Source organism: Mus caroli, chromosome 15 (assembly GCF_900094665.2).
Source record: "Mus caroli chromosome 15, CAROLI_EIJ_v1.1, whole genome shotgun sequence".
NCBI lineage: Eukaryota > Metazoa > Chordata > Mammalia > Rodentia > Muridae > Mus > Mus caroli.
Window position 1 is genome coordinate 8,853,441 of NC_034584.1, and position 26,308 is coordinate 8,879,748.

Here is a 26,308-nt window from a genome sequence, read left to right on the forward strand (position 1 = left end):
TCCTTTCCCAATCTGTTGGTAGCCTTTTTATCTTATTGACAGTGTCTTTTGCCTTACAGAAGCTTTGCAATTTTATGAGGTCCCATTTGTTAATTCTTGATCTTACAGCACAAGCCATTGCTGTTCTGTTTAGGAATTTTTCCCCGTGCCCATATGTTCGAGGCTTTTCCCCACTTTCTCCTCTATAAATTTCAGTGTCTCTGGTTTTATGTTGAGTTCTTTGATCCACTTAGACTTGAGCTTTGTACAAGGAGATAGGAATGGATCGATTTGCATTCTTCTACATGATAACCACCACTTGTGTCAGCACCATTTGTTGAAAATGCTGTCTTTTTTCCACTGGATGGTTTTAGCTCCCTTGTCAAAGATGAAGTGAAATTTACTATTTCTTAAGATTTATTTTATGCATATGGATGTTTTGCCCGCATGCATGTGTGTGTCTGTGTGTGTCTGTGTGTGTGTGTGTCTGTGTGTGTCTGTGTGTGTCTGTGTGTGTGTGTCTGTGTGTGTGTGTCTGTGTGTGTGTGTCTGTGTGTGTCTGTGTCTGTGTGTGTCTGTGTGTGTCTGTGTGGGTCTGTGTGTGTCTGTGTGTGTCTGTGTGGGTCCGTGTGTGTCTGTGTGTGTCTGTGTGTGTCTGTGTGGGTCTGTGTGTGTATGGGTGTACCCCTATGCACATGCAGACTACCCTTAAGGCAGAAGAGGCCACTGGATACCTTAGAACTCGAGTTACAGTTGTGAACTGCCCGATGTGTCCTGACACCAAACCTGGGTCCTTTGCAAGAGCAACCAGAACTCTTAACCCCTGGGTCATCTCTTCAGTGCTTTAAGTTCATTGTTAACTTCTCGCCACATTTACAGTATTATTGTTATTGTTATTATTATTTCTTCTTCTTCTCCTCCTCCTCCTCTAAATCATTTGCAAGTGGCAGACACTATGGTCTTTTGCTTATCAACATTTAATTACGAATCTTCTGAAAACAAAGCTGCCCATCACCATGGTGCCTTTGGCAGACGCAGGAACTACAGTGCTGTTGAGTGTCTAGCACACATTTCATATTTCAGTGTTGGCTGCTGCTCTACCACCGTTCCCCTGAAGTCCTACTCAAAAGTATCTACAGCTGCAACCAGTTCGCAGAGTGTGTGACCAGCCTGTGCAGAAGAAAGGACTTTCCTCCAAAATGCAAATTAGTGTGCACCCTCCTCCTAAGCGAATGTGCAAGGTAAGGTGAGGGTTCAAGATATGGTGCCGCGTCATTGAACTTCTTTTAGACCTGCTGTGAATCCTTGTGTCCCAGTTTCTTTGTTTTATAGGAAGATTGACTCTGGCCATCCAGGACCTGGCTGCCACATGTCTTCAGTGTGTTCCCTACCTCACCTCCCACCCCCTAGACAAATCTCACTATGTAGCTATGGTTATCCAATAACTCTCTATGTAGACCAGGCTGGCTTTGAACTCACAGAGATCTGCCTTCTTCTGCCTTCCAAGTTCTACCTTGTGAAATCTGAACCTTTCAAGACACTGGTACTCCCAAGGAGCCTGGGATAATCGGAGTATGCTATTAGGATCTCTGTGATAGTCGCCTCACGAATAGCTTCAGATTCTGTTTTGTTTATTAAAAAAGGCTACAGAAGTGGTCCCCCTCCCCCCTGGCCCCCCGTCAGTCATTCAGGGGCTGTGTACTCCACAACTGGATGCTCTAGTCTTGGTTACATTGGAATGAGTCAGATTTTTTTGCTGGGATTGTTGTCCTCAGTGAGTGTGGATAGAGACGGTTTGAGAATGTGATAGTGTTTGTACGTTCAGTTTTTATTAAGATTAGCGTATGAAGTCCCGGGCCACATCTGGGCATCTTTGGCTTTAGCATTACTGATGGCTTTTGCTATGAAGTTTTTTTTTTTTTTAAATGAATTTTGGATTTCTACCAGATTTATCAATACAGTGGACATCCACAGAATTCTTTCCCCTTTGTTATCCAAAGGTTAATTTATTTCGATTTAAAAGTATTTCTGTGAGTAGGTACATGTGTGTTCACATGTGGAGGCCAGATGTTGACGCTCTATGTCTTCCTCTGTCTTGTGTTTGAGACAGGGTCTCTCACTGAACCCAGAGCTCAATGATTGGCTAGGCTGAGTGACCTCATTACAGGGCTCATCTGGTTCCACTGCCCATTCAGCATGGGGTTTACTGCTGTCCCTGTCTTTTATGTGTGTGCTGGGACTCTGAACCCAGTCCTTGTACAGCCAGCATCTTACCCACTAAGCTATTTCCTTGGTCCCTAAGCATTATCCTCAACTGTCATTATTCATGGGGAAATTTTCTTTATAAAGTGTGAGATCTACCAAAATGTGATCCTAATTCAATAGATAATCAGAACACTTAGTTTCTGTCTCAAAAATAAGACTATATTGAACTTAGGATGGTAATTTTGTATACAAAAATAATATTTAACATAAATCCTATTTGGATCAGAATGTGGTTTTGTGTTAATAAATAATTACAGGGTTTACCCTAGTAGACGAGTCACAACCACACCATGGCCTTTATGTAATACGCTAGAGTGGGCTTCACAGGAAATAAAATACAGACACTTATGCACGTGGGCTAGCACATACACACCCACCCCTCCAGAAAGCAATCTACAGCTGAATACATGAGACAGGGAAAATGTCAGCATCAACAACAGTGCTTTGCTTGAAAACAGACTTTCAGTATTTGCAGCTGTTTTTCTGAGTGGGAGAAAAGCCAGCTTCCGTAAGCCCCTTTCGTATTCTACTCAGCACACGTGAGCCGCTCTCCTACCAAGTTCACATCCTAGCTGTCTAGACCTAGAAAGTTTCAATATCCCAGCTGGGCAGCCCCCGCTCTACACATGAGAAACGGGAGAAAGGCAAACTCTGTGGTGTTTCTCTTGGAACCACTCGGAAACTAAGGCGGCACATATATTCTGTATCAAAATGCCCTCCTGGCCCGGAGCACCGAATACGTGGTACGAAAATACATTAAATCCAAGATGGAATCTTGACCAGAAGAAAAATAGAATATCATATGACCACTAAGAACATCATGTTTGCCTAGGAAGAAACATGAAGGTCGGTCCACTACTGAAGTGCAGTTGTGCTGGGCACAACTCCAGCATATCACAGACCATTTTACTGTGGCTGGAAAAAAGGAATACATTTGTGTGTTCAATGGGGTCTTGGACCACCCCTCTATATGGGTGATTAGGCTTTGCACTGAAATATTGTTTTGATATGGGTCATGCTGGCAGAAAGCTTTTGGGCTGAGATGAAGGACTCTGGACAAATCCCCACCCTGGAAGCCAGATACGCCTTGAGGCCTGGAGCTTATACGTATGAATGTCACTGGGGTCTCGGGTGTTAGGCCAAGTACAGCATGCTGGACAGTGTGTGGAGGTGAAAGGTGACTATTGGAGTCTAAGAGGGGGAAGGAGCTGAGAACTGCTCTCACTTGCCGGAATCACAGAGCAATGTGGTGTTAAATGTTAAATGTGACCCAGTAAGAACTGTGGTAGGGACAGGAGGAGAAAGAGTCTACCAAGCACAACAGAGTCTAAATCAAAAAAATTTTTTTAAAAAGTGTATTAGGGAAGGCATTTCTAAGAGTGTGTGTAGATAAAGTAATCTGGAAAAACCCTAAAACAAACAAACAAACAAACAAACAACAACAACCAGGGCACTCTGTTCTAGCGTCTTCTCCGTCTTCACACCCCTACACCAAGCCGTGGATTTTTCTCAATGCTTATCTGCATAGGGTACGACCAATACTACAAACCACTCAATGCACATGTAATCCCAGCACTTGGGAGGCAGAGGCAGGCAGATTTCTGAGTTCAAGGCTAGCCTGGTCTACAGGGTGAGTTCCAGGACAGCCAGGGCTACACAGAGAAACCCTGTTTTGAAAAATAAAAATGAACAAACAAACAAAAAAAGAAGCTGCTGCTGTGGCCTTCATAGGCATAAAATCGTCATAATAGCCTGGGACCCAGGAAATAACAAAAATGGTACTACATCTCATGGGCTGTGTATCAGGAAGAGCTGATGTTTTGAGCCTTTTGAGTTTATATGAAATCTGGTTATAATTTTGGAATGAAACTAATATTTTTTTTACATTCAGTAATACATCTAGCAAAAATCATTTTATACAGTGGGTTGAACTGAGCTTATCGAGATTTACTTAAAACATTTAAAAGCATCTGTACAGGGAGGAGATGACCAGATAGCTTTTATGGATTAACAGTGGAAAAAAGTGATTTTCATTTTTTTATTAATGAGCTCTTAGGTTTTAATTACAGAAGCATCTCTTGGAGTCAGAAGGAGATATCTCTAAACTAGTTCAGTTCTACCTGTGTCTAAACTCCTCACCCCTTTACCTAAGTTGCTTTTTGGGTGCATGGGTGACTGAAAGTTTGATATAAGTGACTGTCACCCACAAACCCACAAATACTCCCAAATTGGTATAATCTATGAAGTCTTCCTAGGACTCCATGGACTTTAGATTAAGAGCCCCTTTTCAGGAGACTGTGGTCTTATCTACCTGTGCAGCTCTGGGATGCTACCATGGCCGTCTACCCAGGAGAAGCTCAATGAACCATTGTAATGAATTCCACATAGGACAGGACTGTGATTGGAACATGGACTGGCGGGATACATAGAAGGGCAGGCTCTCCATTCCAAGAGATGCTCATGAGCCTGCCTGTTTCCCAGCCTCAACACTCATGCTAGCGTTATCCCCAAGGTTTCCAAAAGAACTCTCTTTCCTCCCTTAGTAGGTTCACAAAGGCTGGTAATACCCGGGGCTGGGCTACCAACCAACATTCTTCTCCCTTGCTAAGTCACACATGAAGCCAGAAAAGGTGGCTTAATTGTTCATTCTTAACTGAAGACTACACACACACACACACACACACACACACACACACACATACGTCTTCACAACCAGAAAACGGGTTGAGCCTCAGGGAGTTTTATGATCTCTTGGCTTCAGTCCATGACTGCTCTTCTCCTTCCTCTTCTATGGGTCTATCCACAGATCCAGAGAGTTGTCACACCTTAAGGCCGTGTCTTCAGCAGAACAAACAAAACCAGTTACAGACAAAGTGAGTAATCTTCGTGACTGGGAGTGTGCGGTGGGGAGGAGGGGCAGTGGGAGGGGTGGGACCTTCAGTATGCGTTTATGCTGTTGGGGAGTTTGGAGAACAGTTGTGTACGTAGTTGGAGGAAAAGATCCTAGCATGGGTTAAGAAATTCAGTCTTGAGGACTTGGCCCTTGAGACAGAAAAATAGGATCTTTCATGATATCTAATAAAATTGATAATTTGTCTGTTCTAGTTTCTTTGAAATGTTGGCCTATATATTTTCCTCAACTTTGATGAAAGCAAAATCCACAGATAGCATGTGCAAATGAGGAAGTGGGTTTACACACCCAGATTTCAACCTATTTTTATTTAAATGTATGAGCTGAGAACCCTCCAATAAGACAAATAGGGTTTTTTGGCTTTCTTTTGTTTTGGTTTGGTTTTACTTTTGCAGTGAAACATGAATAAGTCCTTCTCAGAGCTGGAGACATTTGTTCCTTGGGGGACAAGGAACTGTCCCCAAAAGTTTTACTCTCTTGACCTTTGATAGGAATGCATCAACAGTCAGTGGGAATACAATATTAGCCACGTTTATTTTTATTTATTTATTTTTTGAGACAGGGTTTCTCTCTGTGTAGCCCTGGCTGTCCTGGAACTCACTCTGTAGACCAGGCTGGCCTTGAACTCAGAAATCTGCCTGCCTCTGCCTCTGCCTCCCAAGTGCTGGGATTAAAGGCATGCACCACCACTGCCAGGCTAGCCACAGTTATTTTAATTAGCTAACAGGTTTACCTTTGTGGTGTTAAGAGATTAAACCCACGGCCTTGAGCACATCAGGCAATGACTCTACCACTAAACTACATATTTTTATCTTTTTCATTTACATACAAAAAAGATTTACATATTTTTATTTAATGTGTATGAGTGCTTGCCTACACGTATGCACGTGCACCATTTAAGTGCCTCGTGCCCTCAAAAGCCAGAACAGGGCATCAGATTCCCCATCCCCCCACCCCACCCGGGTATTTGAGATCAGTAGTTCTAAGCTACCATGTGGGTGCTGGGAACTGAACTCTGGCCCTTTGCAAGAATAGCAAGTACACTTAACTGCTCTGCCATCTCTCCCAACACATCTTTTTACTTCTCACCTGAATAAAGTTTAAAATTCTCTCAATTCACTTTAAAAATTAATTAGCACTGAATTTAAAAAGGATAGAGTTTCCATCATATGGGCAAAACAAAAAGACTGGCTCAAAAGATTTTTTTTTCCTTTTCTTTTTAGCGTGTGTATGTGTGTACTCTGTATGTGTGCAAGTGTGTAAGTGTGAATACATGTGTGGAAGCCAGAGGACAGCTTGGGGTATCTCTCTTCCCCTTCTACCTTGAGGCAAGGTTACTTGTTCCCTGTTCCATACACAGTTTGCTGGTCCTCAAGCTTCCAGAGATTCTCATGTCTCTGCCTCCCATCTCCCCATAGGCTTTCTGGGATTACAGATGTGAACTATCACATCAAGCTGTTCGTGGGTTCTGGAGATTCAAACTCTGACTCTTACACTTCCACGACAGTCATTTCATTCATCGAACCCTCTCCCAGGTGCGACATCCTGAAGACTTCTTATCTCAAAGTGCAACAGGCTGCAGAGGTTAGCTAGTTTGGCATGATCAGCTTTTCTTGATGTAGGTATTAAGTATCTAACCAGCAGCCAAACAGCCATGGTGGTTACTTGGGGGTCCTACTTTCCATGAGATCAGATTTTAAATTCATCAAATAACCTTGACATTTTCCAGTAAATTTTTTTTTAGACCATGAAGAAGTCCAGATCCAAGATTTGTTTCCCATGTGCTTCAGTCACAGGCTGATACCCAGTCCTGACCAAGTGAACTCTCTCACTGAAGTGGACGGGCTCACGTATGAAAGTTGTCTTTGGCCGACAAGCAGCCAAACCACTGTCCCATATTCAAAGCAGGGTGAAAACCTACCTTTGGGTTAGGGTGTCGGCCGATGACTAGGCGAACGGGTCCTGGGGGGCATTTACTTAAGATGGCATGCACTTTACTTAAAGCCGCATGGCGCACGTTCACAGAATTTACTTCCAGGATTTGGTCTCCCCGGCTAGAGAGAGACATAATAACACATTGTGGCGACAGTCAGATTTTAAAAAGCTAAAACAGCTTTCTTTCAGGAAAGGGTTTAGAATATAAAATCTTTTCTGCGTACTTCAAAGAAGCAAATGACATTCTTTCATTTTTATAACACCTATAAAAGATGCAATATACTCATACAACTGTCACATTTTAAGTTGACCGAGGTCATTATCAGAATAGTAAATGTAAGTAAGGCTGATAAAAAGATAACAAGGAAAGGTTGCACTTATTGAGCACCTACTGTATGCGAGAGCCTATACAAAGGAGGCTACAGAGTAACACTTGAGATGCATTTAAGTATTCCTTTCAAATAGGAGGCCCACGGAGGCCACTCTATTCTGGCACACCTGAGTTATCTAAGGTCTGTGTGGTTTAATTAGCACATGCTAGCCTCTTGACCAGTACCAGTTTCTTCTTTCTTCCTACCATCTTGAAATGATTACTGTAACAGTCAAAGGAGGAAATATCTGGCCCTCCAAGGTTACCTAAGAATTTGTACAAATATTTCAAATTTGAACGAATGAGAAATTTAGGACAAGTTGCCTCTTTTGACTTGAAATTATCGGGAGAGCGCCTGGCAGGGAAGAACAAAGACCCTTTACATGGGTTTTGAGGAATGTTCATTTGGCTGGCCCCAGGCATATGGAACCATTCAAGAAAGAAACATCAACTTGGGATGTCATTAGAGGATATTTTTTTCCTTGGGTTCTAAAAGTATATTTTCTTTAATGTACTTTGGATGATTTGCTAAGTTTTTCTTATATGGAAATTGACTCTGATGATGAACGAAAAATGTAATATAATCTATTAACACAGCCTCCAAGATGGCAACCTCAACGAATGCTGTTTTGACAATTCTTCAAGTTCCAAAGGACTCAGACGCTTATGGGGAGAAAGGTGATACTGTTTGGACAAAGTGCTTTGTGTAATGTGCACATTTTTGTGAGATTGGGGGGGGGGCACAAACCACTGCAATTACTGTAGAAGAGAATATTAAGAATTCTTGTATACTCGGAATGCTAACGATACCACTCAACTCTCTGAATCAAGAAATCTGATGGTCCGTGACCTTTGACAAGAGACAGTGACTTCAGTCACAGTCACTCAAATGACAGTGAAAGCAATTATAAAAGCATAAAACCTAATAAGATCTCCCTCCCACACGCTCGTGGGTTCTGGGCTCTTTTGCATCTCGCCGCTGAACCCCTATAAGCAGTTCCAGCTTATAGGATGAAGTTTACATAAATGAATAAAAAGTAAGTATATTGAAATAACCAAAGATAATCTGCATAGAGTTCTTCTATGTCATCAAATTTCTGAACTTCTGAGTCCAAATACAACAAAGTAGATAGGAAAGCAGTTTTAATTTTGTTTTCTGTTGCTGTGATAAAATACCATGGCATAAACAATGCATGAGAAAGGATGTGTGTAGCTCATAATCCCAGGTTATATTCTGTCACTCTGGGGAAGTCAAGGCAACAGGAGCTTGAAGGCTCTGGTCAGATTTATAGTTGAGAGCATGTACTTGATTTGCTATTTCCACTCTTCTTCAATTCAGAATCCTGTTCTAGAGAATGGTGGCACCCACAGTGGGCAGATTTCCCACCACAGTTAAAGTAAGGTAAAATAATCCCTGGAAGACATGGCCACAGGCCAACCTGCTCTAAACAATTCCTCACTGAGACTTCCAGGTGATTCTAGATTGTGCCAAGTTAAAAATGAGAATCATCACAGAATACGAGATTCAAAGTCCTGTAATTCAACCAAATTTGATTCATCTGAACTTTTCATCTTTGGAAATGCTATTTATGTCAGTCTTCTATATGATTACAAAGAAAGTCAAAGATGTAGAATTCTACAGGAAAAGATTAAGTAGGGCAGATGGACATATTGGTGCATAACTACAATCCCAGCATTAGGGAATTAAAGGGAGGGGGACCAGATCTTTAAGGTCATGCTTGGTCATGTGTGTGTGTGTGTGTGTGTATTCAAAGCCAGCCTAGGCTATATGTTTTTCTATGTCTCTCTGTCTGTGTCTGTGTAAGCAGATATTAACTTCAAGACTACACCAGGATTTTCTAATGCCAGGGATGTGACTAACCTCAGGTTGCTCTCCATCTTGGCCACCGATCCAGGGGCAAGGCTGTGAATGTATATACCTGGAGGGCTGTTTTCCAAGGCTAAGCAGCAGGCACCGATGCCCAACCCAACTCTTGGCTCTGTGAGAAGTACGGCACAAAGACAACAAGAGCAACCATCACACAGTAACCAGAAAACGTGCAGGCTATTTAAGAGTGCTAATAGATCTTCAGACCAATAAGCGTTCAGTTCGGTCCAGATGCCGAATGTAAATCCCACTTTTTGTGTTACGCAATGTTCTACGCTCTGTTTATTCTAAGGAGCTTCCTCAAAACTGTCTGGGAATAGCTGGAGCATGACTATTGTTTTTATCCTGAATATAAAGCCTTTTAGCCCTCAACTAATTTCTTGGTTATTTATAATTATTGATCATCTTTCTACAGTAAGTCCTAGAGGGGGAAGGAGAGAGATGTGAAAAAGCAGCAGGATTTGCTGAGAATTCCCGATTTCAAGTTCCTGGCGTTAACTTACTCTGGACTGTCTTCTTTAAATCTTTACAATTTTATGAATGCTAGACTTGAGCTACTCCTTTTAATACGAGTCTCTGGCGCACAGTGAATTATCCCGGGAGAGCTTTAAAGACTGTGTTTCTGGTGACTTCCACTCACTTTTGTAAAAAAAGAAAAGATTAAACATCTCTCTCCTTTTGACTACCCCAGCCACTTAGAGAACAGCATCTGTCGATGACAGCGGGTGGTTCCAAAGGACTGATTAAACACACACACACACACACACACACACACACACACACACACACACACCTCAGCCTGTTATCCAGGAGAAAGCAAAGGGAGTGAGAAGAGTCAGCATTACCTTTGTTGAGTGTGACTTCCATGACAATCCTGTCTTTGGGCCCAGGAGCCTTCCGACCCAGGGATGCAGAACCGCCTTCATCTTGGCCTCCTCCTGCTGGGGCTCCCCCACTGCTGTTGAAGCTAGGGGAGCTAGATCTGCTCATGTGTGTGGGTGTGGAGCAGGGTGTGAGGCTAGGGCTGAGCAGCTTAGTCCGCACCGTGAGGACGAACAGCCCGCTTCGGATTTGCTGCAAAACAAGTAGGTGGGTAGGTGGGCACGGTCAGATGGCTCTTACAGCGAGGAGGCTGGACCCCAAAGGGGACGAGAGCGAGACTTAGTGAGATCTGCAGGGACATGTTACCTTGAAGGTGTGAATAGCCTCTTGAAACGTCAAACCCTTTATTGGTATTCCATTCACATCTAGGATTTCATCTCCTGGTGGCCAAACAGGAGAAGTATGTTAAGCTTTGATTTACCAGACTCTTCCTGGCATACTCTACAGTCCCTGCACTACTACTGTCAAAATATAAGCTTTATGATTTGGACCCATTTTAAGTGACTTAGCCCTTTGGAATGTCCCCTAAATAAGGTAACAAATACAAATTGGAAAAAAAACCATATTCTTCAGCAATAATTCTATAATCAATATCTGATAAAAAACAACCATGGGGCTGGATTTGGTAGGGCACAACTGCATCTCAGCTTTTGACAGGCTGGGTCAGGAGGATCAGAGCTAGCTGGGATAACAAAGTGAATTCAAAACCAGCCTGGGCTACAAAATAAGATTGAACTAAAACACCACCAAAAGCCAAATGATAACCAACTAACCAAAACCCGCCACTATCACCAGAACCAAAACTACCCAAAATCCCAAATCATCTAAGAATAGAAACATACTCAAATAAAAAACAAGTATAAAATACCAACTAACCAACCACTACCATCACTAAAAACAACTGTGGAAAATTTGAAGACCTGATTATTATTAACCATTGGTATTTTTGACAAGAAATACCTTCTGCTCAGAGATTTAACTGCAAATAGGGTTTCAGGTTTTAAGTTGAGAATCATAAGGAAATACAGACATAGACACAACTTGGGAAGCTGTTCCCCTAGAAAGACAAGCTATGCAAGTCCAGAGAATCAACACGCCATTGAATAGGGTTTCAAAAGTAGAGAGAGAGATCTTTCTGAGAAACGACTGAGAATTGACAGCCCCACCTCCAGAAATAGTCTGGATGTCTGGTCTTATTGGGGCACATCCTGGGCTCCATCTTTAGGCTGACAAGACTACAGGCTTCGGCCTTAGAGATCACTACAGGTTGATGTCAGAGCAGTGCAGGGGCAAGCTAAGTTGTGAGGAGTGCGTGTGCAGAGCTCACTTGCATCTCTCTAACTAGCTCACTAGCTTCTCATTTCCAACCCCGGGCAAGATCCAATCTGGTCATTTTCTATGCTGCTATAGTGTCTTCTGGGAATGTCAGAGGATGTGGACGTTCTGTTGCCTTCTGGGAGCTCGCTTCTCATTTGTACTCAATGACATGGGCTGTGTTTTGGAATAACTGGTCAACAAAAATCAAAAGATGTCCGGGGGAGGGGGGGCGGAGACTGCCTGGCAGTACAGGATGGGGGAGAGACTCCATACAACAAGACAGTGCAAATCAGCAGGAAACTGCATGCATGCACTTTTCCAGACAGCCAATCCAGGAGCATGCTGTGCATTCTGGAACCCTCCAGATGAGTGCAGAAATGTGGCAATGCCCCATGCATTCCCCTTTAATGCAACTGCACCAGTCCTACTGTGAGTGATGTGATTTCCCTTTAAAAACCACCCACCATCACCACTGATTCAATTATGGCTGCAAGTTGTATCTTCAAGGACAGAAGCCCTGAAGTGATCATTCACGAGCTTATAATTTATAGGAGCACTTTTAAGGCATATCGCTCAACAGGCTGGAAATCCAGTCCAGCCACTTATGTTTCCCATAAATGAACACATATGAAAAAATAGTATTTAGGAGAATCATCCACTATTAACCTTTCATAATGATTGATTTCTCTGCCTCTATTTTGCTTTGTTCTACCAACTTCACAGGATGAATTTCAATCAAGTGAACACATGGCCCATCCATTCTAAGAGAGCTCTGCTGGGTCTCTACACTGCTCTGAAACCAGACACCAACAGCACCTGCGGGTTAACTTTTCCTCAGAGAGATAGAGATAAATAATTTGCCCAAGAAGTATTCTGCCTGGTCGGGTCGTTACACAGAGGCTTCTACATGCTCCGCCTAAAACCAGGACACTTTTTAGAGTCCAGTTTTAGAAAGGGAAGTAAACCCATATAACCCAGTGGACACTATACCTTGAGCCAACACGACTGGACAGTTGTATCATTTCTAAAGGTCACTAAAAATATCCTGACATAGTCACCTCATGAAAGACACATGCTGGGCCAGTGGGATGGCTCCATGGTTAAGAGAGCTTGCTGCCAAGCCTAATGACATGAGTTTGAGTCCTGGGACACACATCTGGGAATGAGGAACTGACTCCTCTACTTTGTTTTTTGACCTCCACACATGCACTGTGACCCAACACACCAAAGTAAGTAATTGTAACTTAAAAATAAGAAAAACAAAGTATATTAAAAGGGAGGAACAAAATAAAAAAGAAAAAAACAGGATTCATGCCTTTATTAGTGCTATGTAAAGTTATGTTCACATAAATTTTTTCATAATTGTCAGTGTTTACTGACAATTTTGAGTCATGAAAATAAACTCTTAGAATCCAGATCAATATTTTGTAAGATATGTAAACCCTCACAGTGAGAAGAATTTCTTTATTATAAGAAACGAAAACGTCTGGGCGTGGCAATGCATACATACATTCAATCCTAGCATGCACAAAGGCAAAAGCTGGCAGATCTTTCTAAGTTAGAGGCCAGCCTGGTCTACATAGGAAGTTGGAGGCCACCCAGGGCTACACACAGAGAGAAGCAGATTTCTAGTTGCTGAACATTTCTGAGAGCTAGTTTGCTCATGTATAAAAGGATCACTCCAAAATATCTACTCAATGGGCTTATAATGCTGTTAATGAAACAACTTAAGTACACAGACATGCTTTGTCAATGCTTAAAGTACCATAAAAGACAAGGTGTAGTTAAACATTTGAAAACTTTGGAAAGATCTAACTTAAAATCTCAGGGTTACTTTACTCTGCACTCCAAATCACTTGTCTGTTGTGTTTCTGTCTGATAACATGGTAAGCACTTTGGAGAATGGGAAGGTATTCCATTAGGAGCCAGCTACATTGTGTAGATTTTAACAGCAGGACATGGAATCACTACTACAGTGCTCTGTGTTCCCATCAGGCTGTAGTAAGACTGGGCTGTCAAGTTCTCCGGAAGTTTTAAGGCAGAGGAGCTGAGCACGGAGAGGGTAGTATGGGTAAACACCTTCTGTAGTTGGACTTTGGCTACTTTGTGGCTTCTTCTTTCTTCTGCCCTTCTCTACCTCTTTTCCACTCTTTCACCCTCCCCACAACACTAGATAGGAGAGAAAAAAGGGAAGTGGGGTACCGTTATCATTAGACTGCTTCCAGTTGGTTAGGGGCATCAAATTCCTAGGGGCAAGTTTGGTCTACACAGGCAGGATTATCTAAGTTCTTCTTGTTTCTTCTGTATGTACGACTACTTAACTACTGTGAGCCAACATTAGCCCTAGCATTTATATACTCTCCCAAAAGTCCCAGAACTCCAAACATCACACAATCGCAGAAACTATCTGTTGCCAGCAAAATCACACCTCTGCCAGAGCATGAGACAAATCATAGTCAGCAGCTGTGGCCAGTCGGAAGCAGCCCCACATCCCGTACCTGGGATTAAAATGAAAACATATTCTTAAAAGATTTCTGTGTTTTTAAAAGCAACCAAAATCCCAAAATTGTTACTTCAACCCTCAGTCAGCAACAGAAATAGCAAGCTACTTCCCATACATGATCTCTTTTAATCTCCACAAAAACTTGCTTCAAGATAGGCATTAACATTCCAAGTTTGTTCCAAGCACCCCAGGAAAGTGAAGCTTGGGTCATGTGGTCTGCCCAAGATCATGATTCAGTGCTGGATTCAGGGAAGATCTAGGGCCCCATGACTTTAGCTGCTGTGCCGTCACATCTTGCAAGGGGACAGACTCTCAAGGAACTCAGGCTGTCACTACAGATCACACCAAGAGACTCTTGCCTACCTTCTTTGAGCCTGCCGTCCTCTGCGGCTGATCCATTTGGGAAAATGGTCTTGACAAAAATTCCCATCTGGCCACGAATGCAGTCTCGCCCTCCAGCAATGCTAAAGCCAAGGCCCTGCATTCAAAGCAGACGACAGTTCAAAGTAGTTGAGTCCAGGCTGGCACTGCAGAATTAACTACAAAAACCCTTCCCATTGTAGTATCTGACTGAGGTATCTTTTCTCCTCAGGTTGGAGTTTAGGTAGGTGACTAGTTTAAAGTTCAACTTAACCTTCCCTGTTTCCCTCCTCAGATCTAGATGTAGTGTGCTAGGCCCGTGTCATATTAAGGGAGGGATCTAGAATGCACATTGGAAATTTCTAATATTTGACAGTCTTTGACTCCAAGAGTCACAGTTTCCTACTGAAGGACAGAATGGCTCTCCAAACCCATTCACTCCTTGCAGGTGCCATATCTGTTTCAATGTTTCCACTTTGTATGACTTCAAAGTGGGTATTTCATTATTTACATAATAGCACTTATCTGTGCATTTGTATAATGGCAAAGCCGTGACTGTTACTCAAAAATGATAGTGGGACCACTCTCTAAGGGTGGTATAGTTCTCTCAAAGGGTGAAAAGACTTGGGAACAAAAGCAAAAAGATTGGGGGATCATTTCTTCCACTCTAGTATATATTATCCCTTTCCACGTTCCTTTTTTAAATGTAAAAACCAAAACAAACCAAAAATGAAGACTGACTGCTTCAGGAATATGCTGCCACTCTCGTGGAGGGCAAAAACGCCTTTAGGAAATCACCCACCTTGCCTTTCTCTTTGTATAGTCCAATGATGGAAATAACGGATGGCCGAATGAGCCTCCACGGCGATTCCACGTGGGTGGTGCTCAGAGAACGGGTAGACTTCTTCACAATGTGGTATTCCTGAAAGCCAGCACAAGCAAGACCAGATATTCTCATTTACCCCGCTGTGGGCTCTGGCATACGAAGAGACTTTGAAAACCTCAGCTGCCTTTCATGGGAGCAGTTTCCCACCGGTCCATCTGTGGCCCACTGGCTTAAGAGACGTTTACTCTAAATGCTACATGGAGCAGAGTCTCCCATTGCTGTGCCTTGCATGCCATACCTGCCCCGTCACAGAGAGCTGCTTAGCGACCCCAAGCACCTATGTCACTCTGTCCTTAACCATATGTCACAGGTCCTCCTGGAATGGAGTCAGGAGGACAAAGGTGACCACCCTGGGGCTGGGCTGTGCTTGAAGCTCTTTCCCAGGGACTCCAGGTTCCAAATCATGTTCTAAAAGCATCTCAACATTTTAAGCTTAATTCACTCATTCAAAAAACAAAAACAAAACAGAACAACAAAATCCCCCCAAAACCAGCAAGCCCATGTTTCTTATAAACTGCAAACCACAAACCCAGGCAACTGTTTTTCCACATAAAATACCCTGCTGAGAGTCTGCAACCGTTTCAGCTCTAATCCCTCATATTTGGAAAAATCAAATACTTTCCCATAAGCCACACTTTCCCCTTCTTGCCAGTGGCTCCGACCCCAATGCCCCTTTCATGCCCTCGCCCACAACATTCACGTGTGTATCAGCAGAAGGCATCCCGACAGCATAATCAATGACTGACAACAGCTAAAGCATGTCTTCAATTCTCTGACTCTCTTAGAATAATAAATGTCTTCTGTGGTGCCGCGATCATAGCACAAGTGGAAAAAAAAAAACCAAACCCATTTCATATTTAATATGAGAAAAGAACCATCACCAAATAGTTCTTATCCCAGATTGTGTCCACTTCATTCATATGCAGGAATGAGACATTCTCTCCTGCCCCGGGTGTTCTGCATCCCTTGGCAGCTTCGAAGTTATACTGTGCAGTTTGATGGAAGAGCTGCCAGTAACATGGACCGCCCAGACTTGGTCTCATGAAATAAATGATGTGGGCTTGGCAGAGTTACTACCCATTTACTGAAACCACCGTGGAGAGCGCCAGACATAGCCTGTGGTTTGCCAACCCTCAAACACAAGGGTTCACATATGACCCCCTTGGGGAACCCTTTCTCTGATCACCAATCTCTAGCCCTACTTCATCCCACCTCTCTCTGGGAAGCCAAAGGCTCAAGTGCTTCATGTGGCCATTTAAGAGTTTAAAGGGTTCTTCTACACCTCATAGACCTGAGCTATCTAATTCACTACCCACTGGCCACCAGTGGCTCTATGTTTGGAATAAGGCTCATTAAAATTAGAGTGCGCTCCTCAGCTGCATTCACAGGCCGAGTTAGAGCTGCCATCTTGGATGATGCTGACATAACCGTATACCTACACACAAAGTTTTATTGGATAGCTGGACCTGGGCAGCACTTTTAGTGGAGGAGGAAAAAAAAAAAAAAAAAAAGACGGGTAGGAGAAGTCCCACCTGGGTGAGAAGAAAAAGGTCTGAAGAGAAGAGGAAGGACAATTTGAAGAAGGGAAAATTCTCTGCTAAGACTTTCCACCCCAGCATGAGCTTTCTGATCTCTAAGGCGGACATCAGTGTGCCTGGATATAAATATGGGCAAGTTTCCTCAGGAGACAGAAGAGAAGTTGCCTCGTGCGTGCGAGGGCCTCGGCCATGAAGAAAGAAAACCCTGGTTTCTCTCTCACCGTAAAGCAGCCAGACAGTGAGGTTCTACAACCACTTCCTGGCCTTCCCCCATTCCCGACGGGTGGGTTATTCTGAGGAGGACACAGACCTGACTGTCTCCTCCTGTTGCTGGTCTAGGTGAGTTCTGATAGACCCTAGTCACATCTTTAGCCTGATGCTTTCCGAGTGCTTCCCTTACCTCAATCTGCCTTGGAGTGAATCTGACACAAAATAACAACCTGGTCAGCACCTGCTTTGAACACCCCCGCCCCCAAACACACACACACACACACCGTAAAGTGCAACAGAAAAAAACAAGGACAAACCCCACAAATACTTCATCTTGATATTAGGGACTATAACCTTTTTTCTTTTTCTTTTTCTCAGATTCTGACTATATAACCTTGAGTAAAAGATTTAGCCATTTTGAGCTTCAGTTGTTCCACCTACAGAGCAGTCGTAACACATTAAAAGTAAGGTCCAATACCCTTAGATCTGCTCCTATGAGTCCCAGAGTATGACACTTAGGGATCCCTCTGCTGCTAACCTCCTCTTCCAGCCCTGTTTTTCTGCTAAGCCTCGGGAACAACACCAGTGATCCCTCATACGGGTCACGGCACCAGAACTCAAGGAACCCTAAGTTTCCCTGGAAGTGGAGTGTCTTAGTCAGGGTTTCTATTCCTGCACAAACATCATGACCAAGAAGCAAGTTGGGGAGGAAAGGGTTTATTGAGCTTCCATACTGCTGCTCATCACCAAGGAAGTCAGGACTGGAACTCAAGCAGGTCAGAAAGCAGGAGCTGATGCAGAGGCCATGGAGGGATGTTCTTTACTGGCTTGCTTCCCCTGGCTTGCTCAGCCTGCTCTCTTATAGAACCAAGACTACCAACCCAGAAATGGCACCATCCACAAGGGGCCCTCCCCCTTGATCACTAATTGAGAAAATGCCTTACAGTTGTATCTCATGGAGGCATTTCCTCTACTGAAGCTCCTTTCTCTGTGATAACTCCAGCTGTGTCAAGTTTACACAAAACCAGCCAGTACACTGAGCTTATGTCCAAGTTGGTTGTTGCCTGCTGCCTAGTTCCCTGTGGTCCAGGGACAAGATAACCAAGGAGCAGGAACCCCTATTCAGAGTTGCAGAGCCAGAGTTCCTGACAGGAACAGGCTCTGTAATGCTAATCTCTTCCTTTAGTCCTCCATGGTGCCCCTGATCCTGGCTGTTTGTGTCATTACTGGAGAGCAGGTAGGACCCCAGGCATGGCATAGGCACACATGCTCACAATGACCCACACAGGACACTCCTAGCAAATAAGCAATGCTGGTTTGCCACAGACCGTGAGACGCCATTGTCTCCTGGCAGTGGAGAGTAATTCTTAGTTCCAAAACACACAGCATGAAAAGTTACGAAGATCTATTGAGAGATTATTTCCCTACTTTCTTCAACTATCGAGCTGGCTTCCTTGTCATCTTTCTGGGTAGATACCACATTCTCTCTGTGCTCTGGCTCTTACTCTCTCCAGGACTAAACACGCATGGCCCTTATCAGCAGTCAGCACTTCTGAACAGGGGCTTATAGGGGTCTTTGAAAAGAAATGTGTGCATACACTTTCACACACATGACCCCCCACACACACACACACACATACAATCATGGAGACACAGGGGTTTGAAATATGTACTTTCATCTCTAACCAAGCAATGGTGGCTATGAGTGAAGCAGAGGCCCCATCACCCCAGGATTAACCTGTGATGTCCCACCACCCCTGGATTAACCTGTGATGTCCCACCACCCCAGGATTAACCTGTGATGTCCCAGTAGAATCCAGCAGCTGGGGAAGAGAGTGCTTGCGGCCATCTCGGGAGACCTCCAGCATCCTGATCCGGGGGTCCCCATTTCGTACCATCAGTTCATTATATTCTTCAACAGACTCTAGGCGGTGGACACCTCCTGCAACAGAAGATGGTGGAAGCATAGGTTGATATGGGACAAGAAGAGTTAAGAGAACGGATGGGCCTAAAGACCATATTCATAATCACTGATGGGTTTAGAAGGCCTGAAAACATATCAAGGATCAAGTTTTTCCAGTCCTACCACCAGGTTCTGCATAACCTTGTTGTGTTCAAAGACGATGATGCTGAGCTACGAAAAACCTGGGAGTTTCTGAAGTGACAAGGTAGCTGAAGGAGCAATGTATGCATTAAATCAGATGCAGGGTGCTGGGGACAGCAATAAACTGGGGAGAGGGGCAGGGGGATGTGGTCTTGTAGTAATGGCTGGACATCATCTTATATTTGCATGGCTTCACTGCCAGATGGGTGCTTTTTATTCCATATACAATTATAATAGTGGTTTTTGGTTTTATTTTTATTTTTTTTTTTTTTGAGAGGTACAGTTGACATAGGTCTTGCTATGCAGCCGAGCTGGCCTGGAATTCATAATTCTCTTGTGTCTTGTGACACCAACCTCTGAGTGCTGAAATAACCGTGGCTGGCTTAGTAATGACTTTCTAAATAACATTTTTTATTAATGTTTATTAAGTATAACTTAAATGTGCATAAAAGTACCTGAGTGAAAGTCCACATGACCTCTAACACACAGATCAAAAATCACTAACTACAGTCTCAGAAGCCCCCTTTGTTTATTTACTAAACGCTCCTCGCCCAATGATTAACAGGATCTTTACTTGAAACACCACTCACCAATTCTACCTATTTTTGAATTCTATATGAATGGATATGTACTTTTTCTGTATGGAGCTCCTTGTTCTTAACATATATATCTTTATTTATTTTGTGTGTGTATGCTTGTGGGGGCACATGTGCCATGGTGTGTAGGTCAGAGGACACCATGGAGGAGTTGGTTTGCTCCTCCCACTATGCGGGTCCTGGGAATGGAACTCTGGTCATTAGGATCAGGGGTAGGGACATTTATTTACTGTGCCAGTTTGCCTGCCCTTAACACATTTAATTTGTGAGACTCACACACTGTGTGTGCTGTACACGGTTTGGGTTTTGTCTTCTGCGGGCTGTAGCTTGCTGATCAAGACTACAGCTACTGTATTCTCACACATGCCTCCGGTGAGTGTGAGATATCCCGATGACATGTTATCATGGAGGTGCTGGCTCCTGGCAGCTCTTCCTTCTGCAGCACTGTGACTGCAGAATGAACTCTGTCTTTGCCACATCGTCCCGCTCTCTGTCAGTCTTTACCATCAGCCACAATCCTGGCCTTCCAGGATTGTGGCTGATGGTAGAGGATTCTAGGCTCACACCATGGCTTCCAGTTTTCATTCCACTGACAACGGATGAGGTCACACTTGGGCATACATAGCCACCCGCTGCTCCCTTTGGTAAAGTATCTGTATAGTTTTCCTGTCCATTCTTGAATTAAATCTTCTTTCTGAATTCTAGGAAGTTCTTTTTATTTTAGTATGTGAGGTTATGAATCCTCTGTGGGATCGATGAATTATAAATATTTTCTCCATATCCGTGCCTTACGTTGTCTCATAGTATTTTCTGGCAAACACAAAGAAGCTGTAATTCTAACAGTACGACGCAGTCACTTATGTTTCAAGGCGTGTAGAGTGTTTATACAAATAAAAAGGTGTAGTTTCATTTCTAACATTTTAGGTATTATATAGTCTATATTTAGCTGCCTTATTAAGACACCCTGACAACTTAGAGGGCAAGGCTTTGTTTTGTTCGTGGTTCATCACGGCAGGGAAGTCACAGGGCAGGAGCTCTGTCATATCACATTTACAGTCAGGAAGCAGAGAGCAACAAATGCACGCGTGTTAGCATTCAGTGCGCTCCCTGCCAGTCCAGGACCCAGCCTACAAAATGGTACCACCTCATCCAGGATGGGTCATTCTACCTGAGTTAGGTATACTCAATAACACAATTCTCTCACAGGCATGCCCACAGGCCAACCTTATCTAGATAATCGCTCATTTAGAATCCCTCCAGCTGATTCCAGATCATGTCAAGTTGACAATTAAATCTAACTATCGTGGGTGGCCGTAATATTACTATGTGATATAATTATATGGGACCACACTTGTATATGGCTGCCCATTGTGAACCAAAATGTAATTTTGCCAAGCATGACTGCAGATCAACTTTCATCTTTATAACTGATGCTTTTGTAACCTATTTAAGAAACTTTTGCAATATATATATATATATATATATACACATATATATATGTGTGTGTGTGCGCCTGTCTATTATCCATGTGTGTGTGTTTGTCTGTCTGTATGTGTATGGGGTGTTTGCAACCCAGGCACTCTACGACTGACCTATGCTCACAAAATCTATAATGATTTAAAAACACCTAAGTTAGACTATGTACTATTGGAAATGATAGGTCAATTACATACAAATAAAGCTAAAATCACTATTTCTATATTAAATATGACATATTACCTATGTGCTTGCTTAAATACATATGTCAATTCTCTCTTTAAAGATTTATTTTGAATGATGTGTACTTGGGTGTGTCTGTGTGTAGGTATACACCAGTGGAGGTGCCTATAGAGACAGAGGTGTTAGATCCCTTGGAGCTGGAGTTAATGGAATTATGGACTGATGCGAATCTTCCTATGTGAGTTCTTGGAACTGAAATGAGGTCTTTTGTAAGAGCAGTATGTGCTATCAATCTCTCTGGTCGGTTCCATATACTGATTCCTTTTTTTTTTTTTGGTTTGGTTTTGTTTTGTTTTTTCGAGACAGGTTTTCTCTGTACAGCCCTGGCTCTCCTGGAACTCACTTTGTAGACCAGGCTGGCCTCGAACTCAGAAATCCGCCTGCCTCTGCCCTCCAGAGTGCTGGGATTAAAGGCATGCACCACCACTGCCTGGCCATATACTTAATTCTTTAGCAAATTGACTTCTCCTGGGCTGTGTAATGATTCATTTGATAGTGTCCAATTTCCATCTGGAAATTTCTCTAAAAATGTTCATGGAATAAGGAAAGGATAACAGTAGACTTTTAAAAGTCACATGCGGCTGAGTTTTTGAGCAATGATATGGTGCTGATACAGTTAAGGGATGTCCTTAAGGCTCAGCTTTTCAAATGCTAAATATTCACTGTGTGAAAGTGGGTTTTTTTTTTTTTTTCAAAAGTCTGAAACCCCTTTGCAGCCAAGGAAAGCTTTGCATTTAAAAGGATCACAAACTTAAGAGGTTAACAAGGATAAGTCAAAAGTCCTGAAGTTAAAGGAGGTCCCTCGCTGGCAGTGAGGAAAACCTGGGCTAGCATATTTGAAAAAACATTCTGTGAAATGAAAGATGTTGTTGCTTGAGTCATTCTGGAGCCAGACTGGGCAAATCCCTCATGGAAATGGCTGGAACAATAATTCATAACTTAGTAACTCATGGGCCAGATTAATCTTTCTTGGCATACTTACTCATCTGAAAAAAGATTTATTAGAAGAAAATTCCTTTTGAGTTGACCGGGAGGCACTTGTCATCATCAGGAGAGAACCCACAGACGGTAGCACCCGCTGATAACACCCTAAGATGTGTGGATCCGCAGTGACTCATGCAAGAGGAACACGAAACAAACACCCAGATCTGGAAGGCAGACCCGAGAGGATCCCATGGAAGCCAAACCTCCCAGGCTGGGCTGGCGAAAGTGGCTCACTGGTTAAGAGCACATTTTCATTCTTGCAGACGACCCGAGGCTGGTTTCCAGCACCTGCATTAAGCAGCTCCCAGCTTTCTGGAACTCCAGTTTCAGGAGGGCCCTCACCTCTCTCACCTCTCTAGGCAGATACACATGTATTCATATATATATTTTAATTTGGGCTAGAGAGATGGCTCAGCGGTTAAGAGCACTGACTGTTCTTCCAGAGGCCCTGAGTTCAATTCCTAGCAACCACATAGTGGCACACAACCATCTGTAATGGGCATCCAATGCCCTCTTCTGGTGTGTCTGAAGACAGCTACAGAGTACTCATATAATAAACAAACAAACAAATAAAACCAGATAACCTGGGAGACCGTGAGACAATGCCTTTAATCCCAGCACTTGGGGAGGCAAAGGCAAGCAGAACTCAAGAGTCCAAAGACAGCCTGTGTACAGAGTGAACTCTAGGACAGCCATGGCTACACAGAGAAACCCTGTCTCCAAAAAACCCCAAACCACACAGACTCCTATATGCAAAGGTCTTTTGAGTGAAGCAGTTCACAGCACTGTGAAAGCCCAGTTCTCCAAGTTTCTTTAACATGTCTCCGGGTTAAGCTGCCAGCCTCCTCTTCCTACCCTCTACAGCATGAATGCGTTCTATCCTGCTGGCTGCCAAGGACCTGTCCACCTCTGTACTCATTTCCAGAACTGAGAATATAAATATCACGGGTTTACCCAACTTCGTGCACACCACCATCACCTCCCACCTCAGCAGCCGGCAGTCCTTCCCCTACGCACTCTTGCCAAGTTTGGCTAGACCGGATCATTATTGCCGTCAAAGATTAGCCTCTCAAATAAGAGAGGATTAAAAACACTTGCCCAAAATATCTTCCATTCTCCCTGACTGCCTGGAAAAATCTCCCACTCTTCTCCTCCACGTCTAGACGACTGGTCTCCAGTCTTCTTTCTACCAGGGCTTCCTTTATCCTGCTGTTTCTGAATGCATCTACCGGCACACAGTCCAGAGAGACTTCCGGCTGCTCTGCTGCTTGAATGTGTATGTGCATCGCCTAAGCAGCCACCAAGCGTACGTGCGGGTTGCCTTCCCAGGAGACTGAGAGTTCTCACGAAGGCCTTCCTGTCTGAAGCCATTCAAACATCATTTTCCCCTCTTGAGAGGGCAAAGAGGATAGAAACATTAAGAATGAACATGAAAATCATGACCATAATATTAATGGCTTCAACAATACAAACAATGGGTGCTTCGGAGGGAAGGGCCCATGGCTGGCAGGCTTTGGAACAGCAGAGCTAAACACATTCTCCCATGAGTCTTCCCAAAGGCTGGGCTCATAGAGGACTCACATTTCCTGGAAGAATATCTGCACAGTGTGACCCTCCCTCACAGACAAAGAAGCTGAGGCCCGTAGAAGACACTGGCCCCACATCCCTTGTCTCATGGGCGGAGCTGGAAACTGAACCCAGTTCTGGCTGCTACCTGAGCACACTTCCTCCCCTACCCCACGTTTCCCTACCACAGACTTGGATCGCTGGAGAAGGTGAGATCCCCTCGTGGCAAACAGTGGCTCAACCCTGCATTGGTTATCAGCTAAATGTGTTCCTGGTTCCAAATTGACAATATAGACACAGTTGAAAAACCAGACACCTAGAAGGTCTCTGAGACACTTGCCCCACCCCCATCTGAATCCAGAAAGCCTTCCACACGGGAAGCCGGTAGGAAGAACTGTCTGGAACGTAGGTCCTATTCCTGGCTCCAACCCAGTGACCTTTGGGATGGATTTCCTTAGCTGCTCAGTTCTCATCTATAAAATAAGGAATGTGACAGCAGAGGTTTCAAAGGTCCTGGTGTCTCTCCAGAACTTGGAGAGCCTCCCCGGGGACTGATTATACAGGGTCAATCAACTCCGGCAAGCTGACCACTGCGTCCTTTCTGCACGCAGGTTTAAAGGGGCCTCTCTCAGAGCTCCTGGTGGAGTGCTGCTTGTCGCTCTGAGGTGAGAGCCTTCAGGGAGTCTCTGCAGGCCTTTCTCCCGGATGCTATCCCTTTCTGGCAAAAGTCAGCCTCTACTGCTCATTTCAACACAATGCCGCCTAATCATTCCCATTGATCGATACAAAATAACTCATTTTTGCAAATGAAGCCTTAAGGTATTGCACTTCATGGACCCATGCTATTTATCTCCTCTGAGAATAAAGACAGAAGGCCAGGTGACAGGGGCAGGTACTCTTGGCTCCCCCTTTCCTCCCCAGGGATCTGGGTGCAGAAGAAACTGATGGAATGGGGGACGTTAACAGATAATGCCTTGTGTTGAGTGTCTTTCTGTGGGTTAAAAATAAGACTTGGGTGGGGGGGAGCAGCAAGATAGCTCTGTGGTTTAAGCACTCACTGTGCAATCCTGATGACCTGAGTTCAAAGTAGAAGGAACGCAATCAAGCCCAAATTGTTCCCTGGCTCCGTACTTGTGCCACAGCGTGCACAAGTCAAAACCTCATTACTTATGAATGACATACACACACGTCTGCAGAAATAAATAAGTAAGAACGAAAATAAATAAATAAATGATAAAATAAGAACATTACTCAATCTGTCAAAGACAGGGTAGCAGCTCTCTTGGACAGCTGTTGGACCGGAAGTTGAGGGAGGGAGGTTTAAAATGGGCTTAGGGTGCAAGGCTACCAACAAAGCTAAGGGCTCAAAGCTAAATTCTTCTTCCCTTTCCAGATGCCCATGAGTGAATAGCCAGAGCCAAGCTAACTACTAGGCCAGTAGGTGCTGTGCCAGGAAGGAGCCCTTGACACATTTGGAGACCATAAAAAAGCTTTAATACATTAAAAAAAAAGATTTATTCGTTATTATATCTAAGTACACTGTATCAGATCTCGTTAAGAGCCACCATGTGCTTGCTGGGATTTGAACTCAGGACCTTTGGAAGAGCAGTCAGTGCTCTCACCTGCTGAACCATCTCTCCAGCCCTAATACACTTCTTTTTAATGCAGGAAAAGTTGAGCATAATGGTAAGGAGTAGACAGCAATGAATTCAGTCTATATCTTAAGTGTACATGTGCTATATGCATGTGTGTACACACATGGGTGGGAGTACACACATCCACAGGTGTGTAGAGGTTGACAGTAGATGTCTTTCTCGATTATTCTGCACCATTTATTTAATTTACTGTGATGGTATACGTGCACATGCATGCAGTGTATGCATGTGCATATGGAACCAGCCAGAGATGAATGCTGTCAGATGTTTGCTATCTACACATTGTTTTTGTACAGTATATTCGTGTGTGTGTGTGTGTGTGTGTGTGTGTGTACCTCTAGTAGAAGGCCAGAAGTTGATGGCAAATGTCCTCCCTTTTGCTCTTCACCTCTGTTTTAAGTTCAAGTCTCTCACTAAACTCTGAGTTTGCTGTTTCAGATAGACAGGGTAGTCAGTAAGGCCCTGGGGATTCCCCTGTCTCTGCCCAGTGCCAGGGCTACAGAACTGTGTCGCTCCTGGCTTTTACATGAGTACTGAGGAGCTGAGCTCTGAACTTAGTGCTCGACCCACTGAGCCATCTCCCCAGTTCCCAGGATGTAATTTTGTATGAATGCCGTCATAAATTTTTTTATTTTATTTT

At 43.7% G+C, this 26,308-nt stretch overlaps 1 protein-coding gene across 13 annotated transcripts in view; it reads right to left on the reverse strand.

Moving 5' to 3' along the window:
* Nucleotides 1-26,308, reverse strand: part of Pdzd2 (PDZ domain containing 2) — a 380,223-nt gene that overhangs the window by 32,532 nt on the left and 321,383 nt on the right. For all 13 annotated transcript variants that reach the window (XM_029469417.1, XM_029469409.1, XM_029469405.1 and 10 more), the window contains 7 exons: nucleotides 18,841-18,986; nucleotides 15,213-15,332; nucleotides 14,414-14,528; nucleotides 10,537-10,610; nucleotides 10,194-10,422; nucleotides 9,343-9,460; nucleotides 7,077-7,209 (listed from right to left, as the gene is read on the reverse strand). In XM_029469417.1, coding sequence (XP_029325277.1) covers nucleotides 7,077-7,209; nucleotides 9,343-9,460; nucleotides 10,194-10,422; nucleotides 10,537-10,610; nucleotides 14,414-14,528; nucleotides 15,213-15,332; nucleotides 18,841-18,986 — 935 coding nt within the window. The remainder of the gene's footprint in view (nucleotides 1-7,076; nucleotides 7,210-9,342; nucleotides 9,461-10,193; nucleotides 10,423-10,536; nucleotides 10,611-14,413; nucleotides 14,529-15,212; nucleotides 15,333-18,840; nucleotides 18,987-26,308) is intronic.